The sequence below is a fragment of the Scatophagus argus genome, chromosome 13 (genome assembly GCF_020382885.2).
Source record: "Scatophagus argus isolate fScaArg1 chromosome 13, fScaArg1.pri, whole genome shotgun sequence".
NCBI lineage: Eukaryota > Metazoa > Chordata > Actinopteri > Scatophagidae > Scatophagus > Scatophagus argus.
In genome coordinates, this window is record NC_058505.1 from 11,978,453 (window position 1) to 11,996,162 (window position 17,710).

A 17,710-nucleotide genomic window follows, 5' to 3' on the forward strand; every position below is an offset into this window, starting at 1 on the left:
CCTCTCTCCCTCTCTCTTTCTGTCTCTCTCTGTTTACAGAAACACACACATGTGCTGTCGTGCAAGTCAGCCTAACTGGGACAATGTTCTGCTTGCCAGTTGTCACAATCCCCAGATGTGATCAGATACTGTCAGATGCTGCTCAAGTTTTGTGTTTTGGTTGTGAATGCGCTGCAATGTCACTAGAGGGCGCAATTGGTACATACACGCACCCGCAGGCAAACACACACACACACACATGCACGCACATACGCATACACCCTCCCCAGCTAGCTCTAACCGGCTAGCGAGTCTGTTGTCGAGTTGACACCCTCCCCAAACCTCGGCAGCAGCTAAGCTGCTCAGTCGACATGGCAAGAAAATATCGCAGCAATTTCCTAAAGAAAGATGAAAATCTTCCAAGTCTTTTGGAATGAGTGAGTAGGATTGACAGTCATGATCTGTTTGTTCTAATGGGGACGAAGAGAAGTTGCAAATTTGGTTTAAGTCTTATTAATGACGCATAGCTGTGGTTAGTTGTTGCTAACACGAAAGGTAGCTAGCTAGCAAGCTAGTTGCTGTTAGAGGGAGGAGCAGGGATTGTTCGCTAGGCTGTTAGCCTTCTGTGCTTAGTCCGACGAGAAGAGGTTTGCTTCTGAAAATGTGACCTAAACACAATCCTGCTATGAGTTCCGACATTTTGAACACAAGTAAATTGGTGCGACTGGTGAAAATGAAGGCATTTCAAGGCGTTTAGCTTCCTGGGCAGTTTCGGATGCTAGCGTTACATAATCTCGTTGTTGAGAGTCAAATGGCTCCACTTTCCAGTGTCACTACTGCTTCTGTAGCTATCGTTTCCTTGACCAATACTCGGGATAGTATCTATTGTTCTTGGCACTCTTACTGAATCTTAATCACAGCTACATTCAGAATAGTTACTGTACCATGACCGACCAATTGGTTAAATTTTTGATCATTCAGTTTTTATATTTTTTTAATCAGGCGACGTTTCTCGCTAGCCAACCGAGCAAACTAGCCACCCATAGCTTAGCTTTCTAAAGTAAGCTAACATTACCTATAATTAGTTAGGCAACGCATTACCTTATAGTAGATAAAACGTTAATTGGTATATATTCAAACGTCAAGACGTTTGCTGTCAAGATAGCAAACTCGTTGACCAGAAATAAGTTTAATGTTTGTAGCATAACGTTACCCAACTGTTAGCAAACGTTAGCTTCATGACAAGTGAGATAGCGCAGATGGACTTAGTTGTTAGCCTCTACGGGACCCTTTGTCCATAGTCATAGTGGTAACCAGCTCTTCTAAGTAGGCCACACATTAGTTGTTTTGATTCCTCTCCGTCGCTTGTTTCCACCGTATTCTACAAATATGTCCCGTGTCACATCGGATTTCTTTATTATGTCGCGTGTTCCGATCGTACAACGCATACCGACGTGTAGTCAAAGCCAAATAGATTTCAAGTGATAGATTTTGGATTTTTAATGTAGGAAAGTATCAGTGGTCCCACAATAAAACCCACTCTCTCTCTTCTTCTTCCACTGCCTTTACAGCATTTCTCAGTTGCAGAGGTGCTGATACACAAAACTGCTATATTTCTTAAAAACACTGTTGTAATATGAGATAATAAGCATTGTAAGGCTTCAATATGACATGAAAAACTGTTAAAATAATTGAATATTTTTTCAATTCTAAATTCACGTTCTCTGTCTCTTTTTCAGTATTCATCACGCGATGTGATCCAAAATCCACAATGTGTGAGAACATTTAAGAACGATTGAGTTCGGAAGAAAATTTCTTGATTCCAGTGGAATCTTCCATATATATATATATATTATTTGATATTTTTTCTTTGTGTTAAAGCTTACATACATTTATACACACACTTGTCCCATCAACATATAACCATGCCTGTGCAAGCACCACAATGGACAGAGTTCCTGCTGTGCCCAATCTGCACACAGACATTTGAGGAGACTGTTCGTCGGCCCATCAGCTTGGGCTGTGGACATACTGTCTGCAAGATGTGCCTGAACAAGTTGCACCGTAAGGCCTGTCCCTTTGACCAGACGGCCATCAGCACGGACATCGAGCAGCTACCTGTCAACACAGCCCTGTTGCAACTTGTGGGCGGCCAGGTAAGACTTATGTTTTTGTGTATTCGTACACACAACATTTATGTGAATCCCCTTGTTGATGCTAGCTTGTGGTGAAGGATAATAGCTCGTGGTTGTTGTTGGGTGGTGTACCATTTTAAGAAACCTCTTGACTGTGTATTTTCTGTAATTACTGTTAATGGACTCTATTAGTGTGTCATGCACAGGGTATTACGTGATGCACATAGCTTGGAGATACCTTCATGAGTCACACTCTAGTCAGATTGAGCAATGACTTTAATTCTGTTGGTTTGCTGAGTGTTGGCAAATCAGTAAAGCTGTATTTCTTTGAGGCGGTATTTGACCAACAGGGCGAGGCAGACCTAATGGTGTTCGGCCTTGTTGCCCAAGTTTCCAGTTAAACACTGTATAATAATGGATAGCGTCACTGTATTGACCATGAGCTTGCTCATTGTCATATATAGCCACGGTTGAGTAACTTAGGTGAGTACCTTGCATATCAGCTTCACACAGGTTACACTCATCATCGTGGACTTAAATTTCCACAGCCACGTCAAATCTGTCACCTCATCAGATTTTTACCATCTGAAAGACATTGCCACAGGTTCTAGAAAAACTCATTCGCACATCCATTTCCAGCAGAATAGATTACTGTAATGGTCTGCTCATTGGCCTCTCAAAACAATCTGTATGACAACATCAGTATATTCAATATGCTGCAGCTTGGGTCTTGACCAAAATGAGGGAGTATGACCACATTACTCCAGTTTTAAAATCTCTACACTGGCTGCCCGTTACTCAGAGAAACATTGCTGCTTGTGTATAAATCTCTTAATGGATTAGCATCCCAGTACATCTCTGATATGCTTGCACCATGTGAACCTTCCCAGACTCTAAGAGTTAAACTTAACATGGTGAAGCAGCATTTCGTTTTCATGCAGCAAAAACTTGGAATAACCTTCCCGATGATGCTAGACAATCTGACTATGTTTAAGTCCAAATTAAAAAGTACTGTAAAATTTTATGTTTTAATGATGAATTTTAATTTTTAGATCTATCTTTTATCCTTGTCTTGTATTGTAAATACAATGTTTCCTTTAATTCTGTAAAACACTTTGAATTGCCTTGTGTGTGAATTGCGCTAATAAAGCTGCCTCATAGTTTACAACACCCTGTCAAATGAATCTAACTTGATAGAAATGGAAGTTGTTTTGATAGTTTGGTATTGTTTTTGTTCATAAAAATGATCATTTATCACAGAAGATACCCTAGAGCAGCAAGTTGTTTTTAAGTAGTATTAAAGCGAAAGGTTTAAAGTGATGATGGAGTGTGAAAATGCAAGCATGAGAAATGCTTCTCACTGGTGTATTTGCTCAACTGTAAATTCTGCTTATTATCATTGTCAGCTGAGACAGCTGCATTTCAGGAAGACATGCAAAGAATGGAGCATAAGTATTCAGTACAATGCAGTAGTTGAATGTCCTTGTCAAATATTAATTTATGCTGAGTTGTATTTCTTAGCCCTGATCGTCGCCTAAGTAAGGCCCAGGAAGACTAAATAATAAATGGAGCATACTCTGGTTAACACCAAACAAGCATCACCAAATTATTCTCCAACAAAGGAGCTTCTTTGGAAACAGCAATGTTGAATGACGTTGTACTCGACAGACCAGTCCAAATGATGATTACCTTTATTCTCAGCGTTAGCTTTTGTTTCAGTGTTGTAGCACCACAAACAAAATTCAGATGAAAATGTTATATACATTTTATTATACTGTTTATACTCTCATGCCATATTTGCATAGACACACACACACACACAAAGATGTATTATGATATCTATTGGTACACTAGTTTGTTTCAGTACATTACACAACAGAAGGAAAATGATGTCTGTGTTCCACTGCACTCCATCATCATTGTGATATACTTGTGCTGAAGGCTTCAGCTATAGCTATGAGTTGTCCTAATTATTTCCCCCTCTGTGTCCTGCTGCAGGTTCCAAAGGCTCAGCCAGTTGCCTTGATTACCAGTCCAGAGGACTCACAGCATTATGAGGAGGCCAGACAGTGTGTGGAGGAGCTGGCCCTCTACCTCAAGCCTCTCAGCAACACCCGAGGTACTTCACATATACACACAAACATCGCAGATACATCATGTATAGCAATAATAATGATGATCTTGCCAGTTAACTTTTTAACATGAAATGTCTTTAAAAATAAAAGCGTAACTACATTTTCCCAAACACATACAATGACTGTTTAAATATAATTAGAATTACATGATGCATTTTTCATTAACATCAGTTATATTTCACACCTACATACTGAAATTTAAAGATGTGTGTTTAATGACTGTGATAGTGTTATGGTGTTCATATGCAACATCTCAGAAATATGTTATGATGTTTATATTTTCAAAGAAAATTTCTTGTTTCTTGTAAATTGATTCATCATTTAGCATGCCTTTTTGTTACATGAGTAAACTTGTTGGAAACGTATAATCTCTTGCCATGTTTTTGAAAATGCACATTCATATGAATCAGTAATTGTCCATGTAAATATATAATTGATTGATTTATTCAAAAAAATGGTGGACTGTAGTTGCTTCACCATTAAACTCTTGTAACAAAGTGTATTCCTCATTAAAACAATTAAAATTGGCTCTTTGCTCAGCATAGCTTGAATAAATTCTGATTTTATTTAAGCACAAGGGATTTGTTTGAATTATGAATTGGATGAAACAAAATAATTTCTGCTGTTTCTCACGCCACCTGTCATAATTCAGAGGCAAAATTTAGCACAGTAATTATTTGGAACCTGCAGGCTTCATGGACAGAAAACATCTGGTGAGACATGTAGGGTACATGAAACAAAGCCTGACACATTATTATTAAGGCTGTTAAGTTTATTCAATGCATGTGTATGCTGTCCTGTCTATTTTCTTGCCAGGGGTGGGTCTGAGCAGCACAGCCCAGAGCATCCTGAGTCGACCCATGCAGAGGAAACTGGTAACTCTGGTCCACTGCCAGCTGGTGGAGGAGGAGGGTCGCGTTAGAGCCATGAGAGCTGCCCGCTCTCTGGGTGAGCGAACTGTCACAGAACTCATCTTACAGCATCAGAACCCACAGCAACTCTCCTCCAATCTGTGGGCCGCTGTCCGTGCACGAGGATGTCAGTTTCTCGGCCCAGGTAGGTAGTTTTCCCTTAACTGCCAAGTGAGATAAAGAAGAATTCCATGCAGCCCCTGTAAGTGTTCGCTTATGGCTGTCAGCTGTCATTCGTGGTTTTTATGTTTGTGTTTTTTTTCTTTTCCCCCCTGTCGCAGCCATGCAGGAGGAAGCTCTAAAGTTGGTCCTCCTTGCTCTAGAGGATGGCTCTGCTCTCTCCAGAAAGGTGTTGGTTCTCTTTGTAGTCCAGAGGCTTGAGCCACGGTTCCCACAGGCCTCTAAGACAAGCATAGGCCATGTGGTGCAACTCCTTTACAGGGCCTCCTGCTTCAAGGTATGTTACTGAATGAGAACACGAAGAAAAATTATTTACATTTTGCAATAATAATAAAATACATCATGTGGTGCTGCCCCACACCAGGGCCCATTGCCTCAATATTGAAGTGACCCTAACCATAATTACTACTTACACAACACAAGTATTTGGTTTAGTTAACCAGTGGTGATTTTATATTGCCTGTCCTGTTTCCTCTGTGGTTACCTAGGTGACCAAACGTGATGAAGACTCATCCCTGATGCAGTTGAAAGAGGAGTTTCGTACTTACGAGGCTCTGCGGCGCGAGCATGACTCCCAGATAGTTCAGATTGCCATGGAGGGTGGGCTGCGCATTGCACCTGACCAGTGGTCTTCTCTGTTATACGGAGATCAGTCTCACAAGTCCCACATGCAGTCTATCATAGATAAGGTATGTAAGAGAAGTAATTATGTGTTTATTTCATGGATTTGTGTGTTCTGCTAAATATTGCTCTCTAAATCAAAGCACGTTCCTACATAAGACGTGTCGTCTGACATAAACTTACCAAAGCATTTATTCCCTGTCTTCTTTTGACCCTGGCATAGCTGCAGACTCCTGCATCGTTTGCTCAGAGTGTACAGGAGCTGACGATTGCGCTGCAGAGGACCGGAGATCCAGCCAACCTTAACAGGCTGCGGCCCCACCTGGAACTACTGGCCAACATTGATCCCAGTCCTGGTAAGAAACCACTTTGGGAGTCTTGGTTTTCTGTTGACATATGGAATAAATCAATTACAGGTAATGTCACAAGTTGGAATCCACATAATGACCTTTGTATCTTAACATTTGTATCCTAACATCTGTCCTGGCTTAAAACAAACAGTACCTTGGCTGTATCCCAGCTCTTACTTTACAGTTTAACTCACCCTCAAAAAATAGCTTATGATATACTGTATTTAATTTATTGATTTCTTTAAATGTCCTCAAAGAGATAGAAATGTAGTTTTTAAACTGTCTTGGGCACATTATTGGGCGCCTGTATGCTCTCTTTATCAGAAGTGATCTAGTGGCTCTCAAATGTTGTATTTTTTAATTTTTTGACTGTCACATAAGAATTCAAACAGATTTTTCGAACTTAATATTGTCACTTGTCATTCAGTTGAAAGGCCAGCCAGGCAAGGGACTTTTGAGCAAGGCACTTTTTGTAATTCCAACGAAGTTGGTTGTGGTGTCAGTTAAGGGGTTGCCCCCAGCCCACACACACACACATACACCTCACTTCTGAGAGAAATGAGCTGCATCAATTGAAAATATTCACATAAAAGGCTTTTTGCATATTTCCATTTGATTTACCTTCCTCAGATGCCCCCCCTCCCACATGGGAACAGCTTGAGAAGGGGTTGGTTGCAGTGAAAACAGTGGTGCATGGCCTTGTGGACTTCATCCAGAACCACAGCAAGAAAGGAGCTGACCCTCAACAGGTCAGTCTATCCATTCAGGGACATCATAGTCCAGCCAGCCTGTTAATGTCAATGATGAGACATTGAAGCTGTTCTTAAGGCTTGTGGTGGCCTTAGACCTGCAGTGTTATTTTTTTCTTTTATTTGCAGTGCACCTGTATATCCACTCTTAGTCATGTAAGAAAAATATTGTGACAGTTGATTATTTCATTATCACCAAGCTCTAACTGTAGTGTTTGGTATCAGCACTATTCATTGTTCAGCTCTGTTTGTTGTGCTAGGCAACAACCTTAAAGGTGCAGTAAGGAATAACCACTCACTGCCAGGTTGTTAAACATTGTAGCTTTGGGTTGGCGAACCCCAACCCAAAGCGTCAATATTTAACAACCTGGGAATGAGACTCAACAATCAACTATGTTTGTGAAGAATCACTAATGCCCAGAAACGTCCTGAACACAGCAATGTAATTAGAAGATATAAGCAGGGTGCACAGTTTCTGTAGATACAGACACTGCCTCAAAAGTCTAAGAGGTTATCAGTGATGATTGAGAGGAAGAATTTTTGTATGAGTCTATACATTTTTTTTGTTGTTTTTTTTGAAAGACTATTCTGCACAGTATACCTCTAAATCAAGGTTAACCATAATGATACGGAAAGATATATGCTCTCTATTTCAGTAATACTTGATGTCTCTCTTTAGCCTCCTCAACACAGCAAATACAAGACTTACATGTGTCGTGACATGAAGCAGAAGGGAGGCTGTCCACGTGGAGCCAGCTGCACCTTTGCTCACTCTCAGGAAGAACTGGAGAAGTGAGTCTGACAAATATTAACATGGAAATTCTGTATTTACTAGGGGTGTGCAAAATATCGTTATGGCAATGTATCACGGTACTTCTTTTCACAATATACTACTTCGCTTTCTGACTGCAAAAATTGATTTTTAATATACTGAAATTAATAAAAAAAAAAAACATTGTTTACACGGTTCGCAAACATCAGCCAAAAACAAATACAACCTCCAGTCCTGTAGATGTCGCCACATGGCTCACTGCCTTGATGGGTAGTGGCATTCCAGCGGTCACTAAGGGCGAGCTTTAGAGAAAGTCCAACATGGCTGAGACAGCAGAAAAGTTAAGAGCGGGTGTCTCATATTTTAAAGCAGTTGTGTGGGCACACTTCGGATTCTACAGCAAACCAGGTACCAGAGATATGGACATGGGAAATGCCATTTGCAAGCTTTGTCACACTTGTATTAAATATTGTGGGAACACGACGAATTTGCGAACTCAGCTGAACAGGCGCTGTCCAGATACACAACTACAACAGCAGCAACCCGTGGACAGAGGACAAACGACTCTTGATATCCTCAACAAACTTTCATCTTCACGTTCTAAAAAAATTTTCTGAGGCTATAGTGCAGTTTATTTGCCAAGATTCGAGTCCTTATAGTGTGGTGGAAAACACTGGTTTCCGGAATATGGTCAACACACTGGAACCGCGGTATGTCATCCCAACACGAAAGCACAGAGGTAGCTGTGCCTCAAATGTATGAGGAGGTAAAGCAACAGGTGAAACTTTGTAGATGGTGTGTCCACTGGTTCAGTTTGTTTAAGAGTGATATTTTTTTCCCACGTTTTTTCAATATCATATTAAAATAAATTGAGTTATGTTGATGTAATTCAGTTTTGATAAGATGAAAGACTATCCAGATCGTACACAGCAACTGGTAATTAAGCTCTATTTTTACATTTTCACTGAACTATGTTGAATATCGCAATATATCGTGATAGTATCGTATCGTGACAAATGTATGTATCTTATCATGAATTCCTTGCCAATACCCACCCCTAGTATTTACTTTTTTTAAATTGGGCCTTGCAGTGAAAACAAATACATTTTCACATCATCCAGCTTGTCTTATACATTTTGTATGGCATTTTGTGCTCATCAGGTATCGTAAGATGAACAAGCGCCTGGCGGCTCGTATCTCTGGCTCGGGAGGGCTCATGCCAGATGATGGCCTTTCTCTTGATGTAGCAGTGACCCGGAAGCCTTCACCCCTCACCAATGGCAGTGGAGCACCCTCTTTGCCCCAGCTCATTGCCCGTGGCACCGATACAGTCCCGTATGAACTGTTGCGTAAACCCATGAAGATGGATGGAGGGAGTCCCAGTGCCCCAGGATCACCACCTGATGTGTGAGTATAGCAGTCTGCGTGCATTAAGTTATTTGGCAGCCAAAGAACGGGCAACCACATGACGTGATTTTTTTTTTCTTGATAGACAGCCAGCTCTGTTTGGACTGGTAAACCCAAGCATTTGAGAAATTTGATCATTCCTTCTCTATAATCTAAGTGAAAATTAAATGCTTGAAATTAAATGATCAGTATGTTTGTATTTGTATTGGGTAGCCTACTGTTTTGTTGTTATATACTATCTGTAGTAATATTTTCAAGTAATATTTTAATAATAATAATAAGACAAAACTGTCTGCAAGTTGATGACTACACAGTTAGTCACATGTGAAATACTTCACTTATGTGTAAAGCTGTCTTTCTAGCAGAGTTAGTCTTTAGTTGAATTGGAAACCGACAGTCTCTTGGCACTCAGTGGCATTTAGTTGTAATTAATTGACATACGTGTGTGTGGCTCATCAGATATCAGCATATTATTTTTTTCTTTTCACTTGACATTATCTGCTGTAGCCTGGACCCTGTGGCCAAACCCGGTATGCCTCTACCACCTCATGCTATGGCCCACCCAAGGATGCCAGCGGACCACCTCTCTGGGGTGAAGCACATGCCTGTGGTAGCCAGAGGTTCGCCAGTGTACCCTCAGCCACAGCTTCCTGAAATGTGTTATGATACTCGCCTACCGCCTTCGGCTTCTCAGTATGAGCCCCCGCAGTACTCCACAGGTATGGGTCAAATAAACATAATAATACACAGTGCCTTTCTGTGAAACCGATGAAAATTTGGTGTTGTTATTAACTTGTAATTCATTAAAGAAAGTGAGGTTAATAAGAGTCTGGCATTTATTTTTCAGGGTACCCCTACCAACAGCCGCCACAGTATGTTCCTCGGGATTACATGCGTAATCCTCCTCCACCCAGTGAGTCAGGACCCCCTTACCAGGACCCCTACTCTGGCTATGGCCCTCCAGAGCGCCCCTACCAGGCTCCTCACTCTGGTCCACCCTTCTCCTACCCACACCCTACACACCATGACCGAGGTCGCCCTGGGACCTATGCTGGCCCACCACCCCCTCCACAGCCTTACCCATCACAGAGGGATGGCCTGGTCAGAATGAGCCCTGCCCCTCTAGATGTTCCCCCACCATCAGCAGGGCAGGCTAACTCACTTTACCACCCAGAGCCGAGTGCTCGCGATAGATACCCTCCAGATGGCTACTATCCACCGGGTGCCCAACCTCCACCCATGAGGGCTTATGTCAGGGTGAGTCATTTTAGTGGTTTGCCTTTAAGTCTTTGTGTGGCAATACTAGTCACAAAAGACTGCAATCAATGCTAGCAGATCAGTGGCAATATTTCTATTCTTGTGTGTGTTAGGGACCATCATATAGTGGTTCGCAGCCTAGCCTGGACTACTTGCACCGGCGCCGGCAGGAGCTGTTATCCCAGCTGGAGGAAAGGAAAGTCATCTCCCCACCACCATTTGCTGCCTCCCCCACTCTGTCTCATCCCTTCCCCAGCGACTACCCCCCAGAGGTGAGCCTTATGTGAATTTCACATTGTACGCAGGTATTAAAGTGACAGATTTGACACGTTGATTTTCAAGATTGAAGAACAGTAAGTGACATTGTGGTGTAATAGTTAAAAAGAGGTGTTGGTTGACTGTGAGTACATGGAAATCTTATTGACAGCACTTGCCCTGTGTGTGTTCTGTGTCTGCAGTATGGTGATGAGAGCTCCAAAGCCATTATGAAATGCAGAGAGTCTGACTACGCAGGACAATACTCTCCCTGGTCTTGTGAAACCATTGGCTCCTACATTGGCACAAAGGATGCCAAACCCAAAGATGTTATGGTTCCTGGTGCCATGGAAATGATGGTGAGTTCAGATTTATAACTGTGACTAGCATGCCAGTATTTTCCAATTAGAGGTGAAAGAATAATGAGTTGTGATGCTGTGCTAAATGATTCGCCAGTGATCAAAACTTTTAGGGAATGTGTGATGTTTGTTTGTTGGCCAAATGTCATTAAACAGCCCTGATAAAAATGCTTTTTCTGTTAAACGCATCTTTATGACAAAAACACCACAGTGTATCGAGTGAGGATAGGAACATGTTGCCTTTTCAGTCTCTCTAACTTCTCTCTCCCCCTCACTGTCAGAATGCGGAAGCTAAGGATCTGAGGGAACCATCACTGGAGGCTCCTCGAAGGGGAACAGAAGTCAAGGACGATGACCCTATTATCCCTTTTGGCCCCCAGCCCACTGTGTCACGCTTCGGAGCCATCTCCCGCACCTCAAAGACAGGCTATCAGACCACTGGCCCTGTGCAAGCTATGGCCTCCACTCCCCAGAACCCAAACTCCAAACATATGGCCATGCCAGGTAAGAGACTGCATGCCCAACAGCAACTTATTAATGACTGCTAAAAACTCTTAAATGTCAGTGAGCATTACAGTCTTATTTATGCTTTAAGTTGGTAATCCATAGTGATTTCTGAAAGTCAGTTAGTACAGGGGTATTTGTCTTGCTGTATTCATGACTGTAGTTTTGTTTTTCTGTCAAAGGTGACTTGAGACCAAAACACAAAATGCTGACAAATATGAAAAATGATTAAAACAACATGCATTTAATTGGATGGATGCAAATACATATTGGTGACATGTGATGTTTGTATATTGTAGTGCTTTGCTATTTTTGTCCACATCGACCACATCTACGTCTTACACGGAATTTTTGCAGTATGGTCATTTCACATAATAATGATGTTTAATCATCACAATTTGTAATTGAAAACATTTCTGACAACCATTTTACTGCCTCGCCCACAGCAGAGTACACATATGGAAGCCATGTAGGATGGGGTGGAACCTCATACCCCTCCCACCAGGCTGCCTCCTCCTCTCAGGGACACTTCAGTGAGCGGTGAGGCCTAAGTTTATTTTTCCTCGTGATGATATTAGCCAGACTTTGGGTAAAATATCAGAAATACATGTATAAAAGCGAATGTGTTTGTCCTGAGATGATTGTAAAGAAGTTTCTCACTGTATTACACCCTCACAGCCTGCCTATGGCAGCCCCCGACAGAGAACAGTTGAAGATTGAGCTGCAGCAGGTCAACCACCAGATCAACCAGCAGACCCAGATGCGAAGCATGGAGGTTTGTATGCTCTCTAACTAAAAAGAGAACCTGTGAAGGTCTGGAAACTGTTGAAATTGATTTCAGTTGATTCACATTTGCGACATTCTCTTAAAATGCTAAAAGTATTTGGCAGTCGTGATGCCTTGTCACTATCCAGTTACAGTCAACACCACTCTCAAAAATCAAATGTTCCATTTTGTGCTGTGTGTCTTCTGATTATTCCCAGAAATATTCAAATTGCGCATTCATCATCTTCACTTCCTGTCTCATTATTACAGGCTGCCAGTAACTCTTTGCTGCTACAGAGGGAAGCCAGTGCTTTGGCAGGACAGCCTGTGCAGCCTGGTCAGAGCAAGGCGGCAGCAGCCCAGCAGCAGCAACAGCCCAAGTGGCCAGCAGGGGGAGCAAGTACTGCAGCTGTCTCCAGTGAGCAGCTAAGCTTGGAGCTCCACCAAGTGGAGAGAGAGATTGGCAAGAGGACCCGAGAGATGGCTTTGGTAAGAATAAGGAATGCAGCACTCTGAGTGTTTATGCTGAGAGAAGTTGGTGTAAGGGTGGAATTATTGTTAAAATGGTCTGACGATGATGATGATGATGATTGGCAGAGTTAACAATTAAGAACATCCAACTGGGAATATTACATAATTCCTGGAGAAAATGCATGAAAATTCTTTGAGAATCACTGTGTTATACTTCTTATGGCACACCAGGATGAGTTCATGTCTCTGAATGGGGTTCAGTTGCAGATAAGCACAATATGATAAAAAGAAAATATGCAGCCGGGGGTCTTGCTAGCAACTAAGCATGTGTTGTCCAAACTAGGAAAACCAAGTAGCCCATGATGTACAGCAGTACAAGTTGAAACCTGCAGAGAATGGACAACCAGAACACAAGACTCAGCTGGAAGAAATCTCCCTGGCTCTTGGGTGCGTGTACACATATGTGAACATACCTGCCTATCTCTATATATAGAGGCAGATAGATATAGATAGATATTTTTTTTCCAATTTGCATGTATTTCATCCTTTAGCTTTACCTCTTCCCAGTATTCCTTGTTCTCACTCTGGTCTTTTTCTCCATCCCTGAATTCAGTGAGGTGTCAAACGGATCCAGCAGTATGCAAGAAAGTGCAGTGGGCGGGTCCATGCTGTCACTGACCAATAAGACGTCTGCGTTGAGCCTGTGCTCTGATCCAGGCGCCGCTGGTTCAGAGATGCAGAAGAATGGGGTTGTCCATTCTTGCTCTTAGGCAGTACACACTTACACACATACATACACGCATACACTCAAGATGCTCAGTTGAAAAGCATGCACAGGCACACATACACCCATTCTATTTAGAAGATGAGCAGTATCTGCCGTGATATGAATTTTCTTTCTTTTTGTTCTGTGAATGAGCTTTTTTTAATGACTTTCCTTGCCTGGAAACCAGGGCATATGATAACATTTCTCATGTGTGTTAATTTTTTTTTTTTTTTTTTTTTTTTTTGTACATGGATTATAGATTAACAAGGCTCACAATAGAGATCTCAAGAAGAAGAGAAAATGGTGGTGATGTTGACAGTGGTATTATAATTTCATTCATTAATCATAGGCCTGTAGAAACATAGTCAAGTATTTGATTGGTCCGCCCCATTTAGTTTTTTTTTGTGAGCGGGGTACAAGTTGATGAACGGTTAGATACAGAGTAGCAGATTAATAAGCACTATCTTGTCACATGCAGTCTCTTGTTGTAATCTGATGATCTATAAAAGGTATTGTAGGAAACAGCACAAGTGTGGCGCTTGGCATTCACCCCCAGAATCGTAAAAATGAAAAGAAAAAAAAAAGTGGTCGCCCAGATTTAGATGGTCTGAGGAGGGAAAAGCATTACAGTATTCCACCAGTATTCAGCTGAAATGGAGATGCAAGGTGTTTTAGAAATCACTTTTGCACCACCTGCGTGTCCTCACTTGCCATGAGAAGTATGATTTTTATTAGTGCATTTTATGAACACATCATATGTCTGTTTCATACTTGAAAAGCAGTTTGTTATATATTTAATTGAAGCATTCTGTTTTAAAGATTGCAACAGGTCTTTTTGATAATGAACTTTCCACATGTTTTCTATAAGGGAATCTACTGTGTGCTTCTCTGGGTTGTGGTGTGACCTGATGTGGTTCCGTCACAACGCCTTTTCGCCTGTGCTTCGCGGGGCTGCGTTCAGTCCTAGCCGATCATGTTATGAAGTTCTTCGCGGCACGCTCAGAAATAGTTTTCGGGGGGTTTCTTTGTTTGGTTTGGGTGAATACACATGATGTGTCTGAGAGAGAGTACAACTTTCTGCCTCAGGAGTCAGGTGAATGAGTACAAACTTGACTGTATAATTTCAGGGTAAGTAAGGATTTCCCTCCTCAGAGCTTCTCATCTGGCCACTGAAAGGTCTCCCCATTGGGATTATCTTGTCATTTGCTCTCCTAACTTCTATGAAGTTGCCTTCCCTTGTTTTGTTTTTTTGTTTGTTTTATTTTTCATGCTTTGTGTTGTTACGATTTGGGGGTGTGGCTCATCTAGTGAAAGCTTTATAGAGCTCATTTGATCGTGTGTTCTCCTGCGTTATAAAATGTTGAATTCCAAGCAAAACCCATCTTCATTATTTTTACTCTCAGGAAGGAAGCTGTAGTAGCATTTTTAGCTACACACTACTTCTTGAATCATTTTCACAGCTGAGGATATTATATCGGTTACTGAGGGGTAAACACAACATAAACAGCTGTCCACAAGTTGCAGATTATTATTTACGAGTAGTACAGTATTCTGTTCACTCTTCACACCTTGATGTCATCATCACCACCATTGTTACTGTTATTGCTCTTTCTCCATCATGTGAATTGTTTACCACTGATGCTCAACACAGAGCTCTTTGCCTTTCGTAAACAATTAGCACGACGGGTTTCAGTTTTACGGCTCTGCTGAGAGCGAGTGAGTCCTTGCGTTTGAACGGTTGAAGGATAGAGGGGGATGCTCTGGGTCGTGTCATTTTAGTTTAACGCTGAGCCTTCGTTTTGGTCGGACGAGGGGCACTGAGAAACTGACAGAGTTTGACAACTCCCTGATAACTGATAAGTCAAGTAAAAGGCACAAATGTTTTTGTGTCTACTTCCTCATCTGGGTTGTTTGATGAGCATCTCTTCCAATTTGTCAGCGCCATGATAGTGGATGTGATTGTTTTTTGTTGGGGTTTTTTTTTTTTTTCCAAATTTTCCTACCACACTTCAAGCCTGTGGCTGCCTCTCGCTACATTTATTATTTAGGTACACAATTCACTTATACATATAAGTATGTATACATACATTAATATACTAAAGCACTATTACTGTGCCACCTCTTATTTTACTCGCTCAGCATTTATATTAAATGATCTCTACTTAGAATCAGCATTTTTTTTTCTTTTTTTTTTTTTCTTTTTTTTTTTGGATTTGTTCTATGTCCACTGGTTGCCAACACAGACTTTATCCTTTCCCAGACGAAGGACTTCTGTGCGCATTGATGTGTGTTCACTTAATCTTTTGTGTTCAAACAAAGATGTTCTTTCTAGACTATGCTTCCGAAGAAGACGAAAATCTGTAACTTTGGAAAATTTATGGAGACGTTTTGTGTGTGCTAGATTGTATTGTAGAAAATGTACCCTAATTTTTTTTTTTTCTCAAAGTGTGCTGTACTGGGTGATAGTGTTGCGGTTTTAGAGAATTCTTGGGGTCCCTCCCCCCACCCCTGAACCACAAGAGGATATTCAGGAAGTCTCTGTTGAAAGGTTTTCCTTAAATCCTCTTGTAATGCTCCTTTATGTTGTCTGCTTCAGGAGCATGAGGTGATCTAAACAAAAAAAGTAATTAACACTGAATTGGAAAGACTTTGAGTCACACATATTGACTCCAGTAGATTCTCCTCCCTGTTTTTGAAAATGTCATACAAAACTGCGATAATGCAAATCTCAAGATTTGAAGCAACATCTGTATTTTTATTATTTTTTTTATGGAATCGTTATTTACCTAAAAGGGTTATTTTTTTTTTCTTTCTCTTGTTTTTGTTTCTGCAATAGCTGAGTGAATTTACTGACCTGCAAGTCTTACAGTCTTTAATGCATCACCTGACCTGATGTGTAGTCAACAGCTATAAGAGTATCTGAGTGACATTCACACAGTAGTTTTGTTCCTCTTTGACAGCTGCTTACAAGAAGTTGGCCTGCCTGCTTAATTCTGTGGTAATAATTCCATGAATTGGCAACATTTAATGACGTTAATTCAGTCTGTTGTTTCTCAATTTCTCTTGAGTGCAAGGCAAGCAAAACTGTCACAGTGCTGATTCTACCTGATAAGTCCCTGCAGGTGTGAATGAGCCTAAAATGCCTTTAGCTTAGCAGATCTGATATACAGTGACGTATGGGGTGGTTTACTATATAGTAAATAGCAAAAGATGTTCATTTCAATCTCCTGTGTGTTTTTGTTTCTGAGTGGAACTGCTGCCTCTGCCCCTCATATACACAACCAGTTAATCCCCCCCCCCCCAGCGCCCACATTTGACCACTGAACTCTGTTACTGCTGTTTGAGGCTCACGTTTTATTCCCTGACTTTTTGGGGAAATTCGCAAATGGCTATTTTATATGATTACTCCCTTGTAAAATATCTCTTAAATTAAGGTACAGGTTTGATTTCAGCAAGAAAAAAGAAGTTTTTATATGTATATTATACTCCATTAAGGAATGTCTAGAATTATCTTCCTCCAATGTGGATGTAGCCATTATTACGCCATTTTATGACTTTGTAAGAGAATTCACTGTGTGAAAATTGGTTTGCATTTTTGTATAATACAATCTGCTTTTTTTTCGTTTGATACGAGAGGGAGGTCAAACTGGAAGTTTGAAGAGAGGAAAAAAAAAATGAACCTGTGAAATTGAGAAAACAAAGTGTAACTTATGTACAACAGTGATTTTAAGATGAGGGGGAAAGATTAAATGATATTGCTAACTCAGAATGATTGTGTCTGGTTGTTTTATTTTTAATATTCCAATGAGCTAAGAAGAAACTTCAGCTGTTGTTCAGGGTGTGGTCGGTACACATTGATACCAGTGTTGGGTGCGTTCAAATGTGCAACAGAAGAAGTCACTGCCTTTCTGATATTAAGCATCTGGTTGATGAATAATTTTCGTTTGTATTTTTACCACATCAGCATGAAATGAAGAACATAACGCACATAATCACTTTACATGAAGTTGGTGGGAAAAGCACTTAGTACTACAGAACTGAATTAGCACAGTTTTGCTGTCAGTGTAACTCATTGACAGCAAAACTGAAACAGC

The 17,710-nt window shown here is 41.0% G+C and overlaps 1 protein-coding gene across 2 annotated transcripts; it reads left to right on the top strand.

Moving 5' to 3' along the window:
* Window positions 1-262: 262 nt before the first annotated feature.
* Window positions 263-17,385, top strand: rc3h1b (ring finger and CCCH-type domains 1b). Of its 2 annotated transcripts, none has more exons than XM_046407353.1 (20): window positions 263-416; window positions 1,719-2,135; window positions 4,113-4,233; window positions 5,066-5,305; window positions 5,442-5,617; window positions 5,829-6,029; window positions 6,185-6,317; window positions 6,942-7,060; window positions 7,740-7,852; window positions 8,994-9,239; window positions 9,747-9,958; window positions 10,087-10,496; window positions 10,610-10,768; window positions 10,955-11,110; window positions 11,392-11,614; window positions 12,061-12,154; window positions 12,293-12,389; window positions 12,650-12,868; window positions 13,194-13,297; window positions 13,464-17,385. In XM_046407353.1, the coding sequence occupies exons 2-20, from the start codon at window positions 1,905-1,907 to the stop codon at window positions 13,618-13,620; spliced, it is 3,411 nt and encodes a 1,136-aa protein (XP_046263309.1). In that variant the 5' UTR covers window positions 263-416; window positions 1,719-1,904; the 3' UTR covers window positions 13,621-17,385. The 2 variants fall into 2 exon arrangements, with proteins under 2 accessions (XP_046263309.1, XP_046263310.1); XM_046407354.1 differs by having other exon boundaries at window positions 12,064-12,154.
* Window positions 17,386-17,710: the final 325 nt, after the last annotated feature.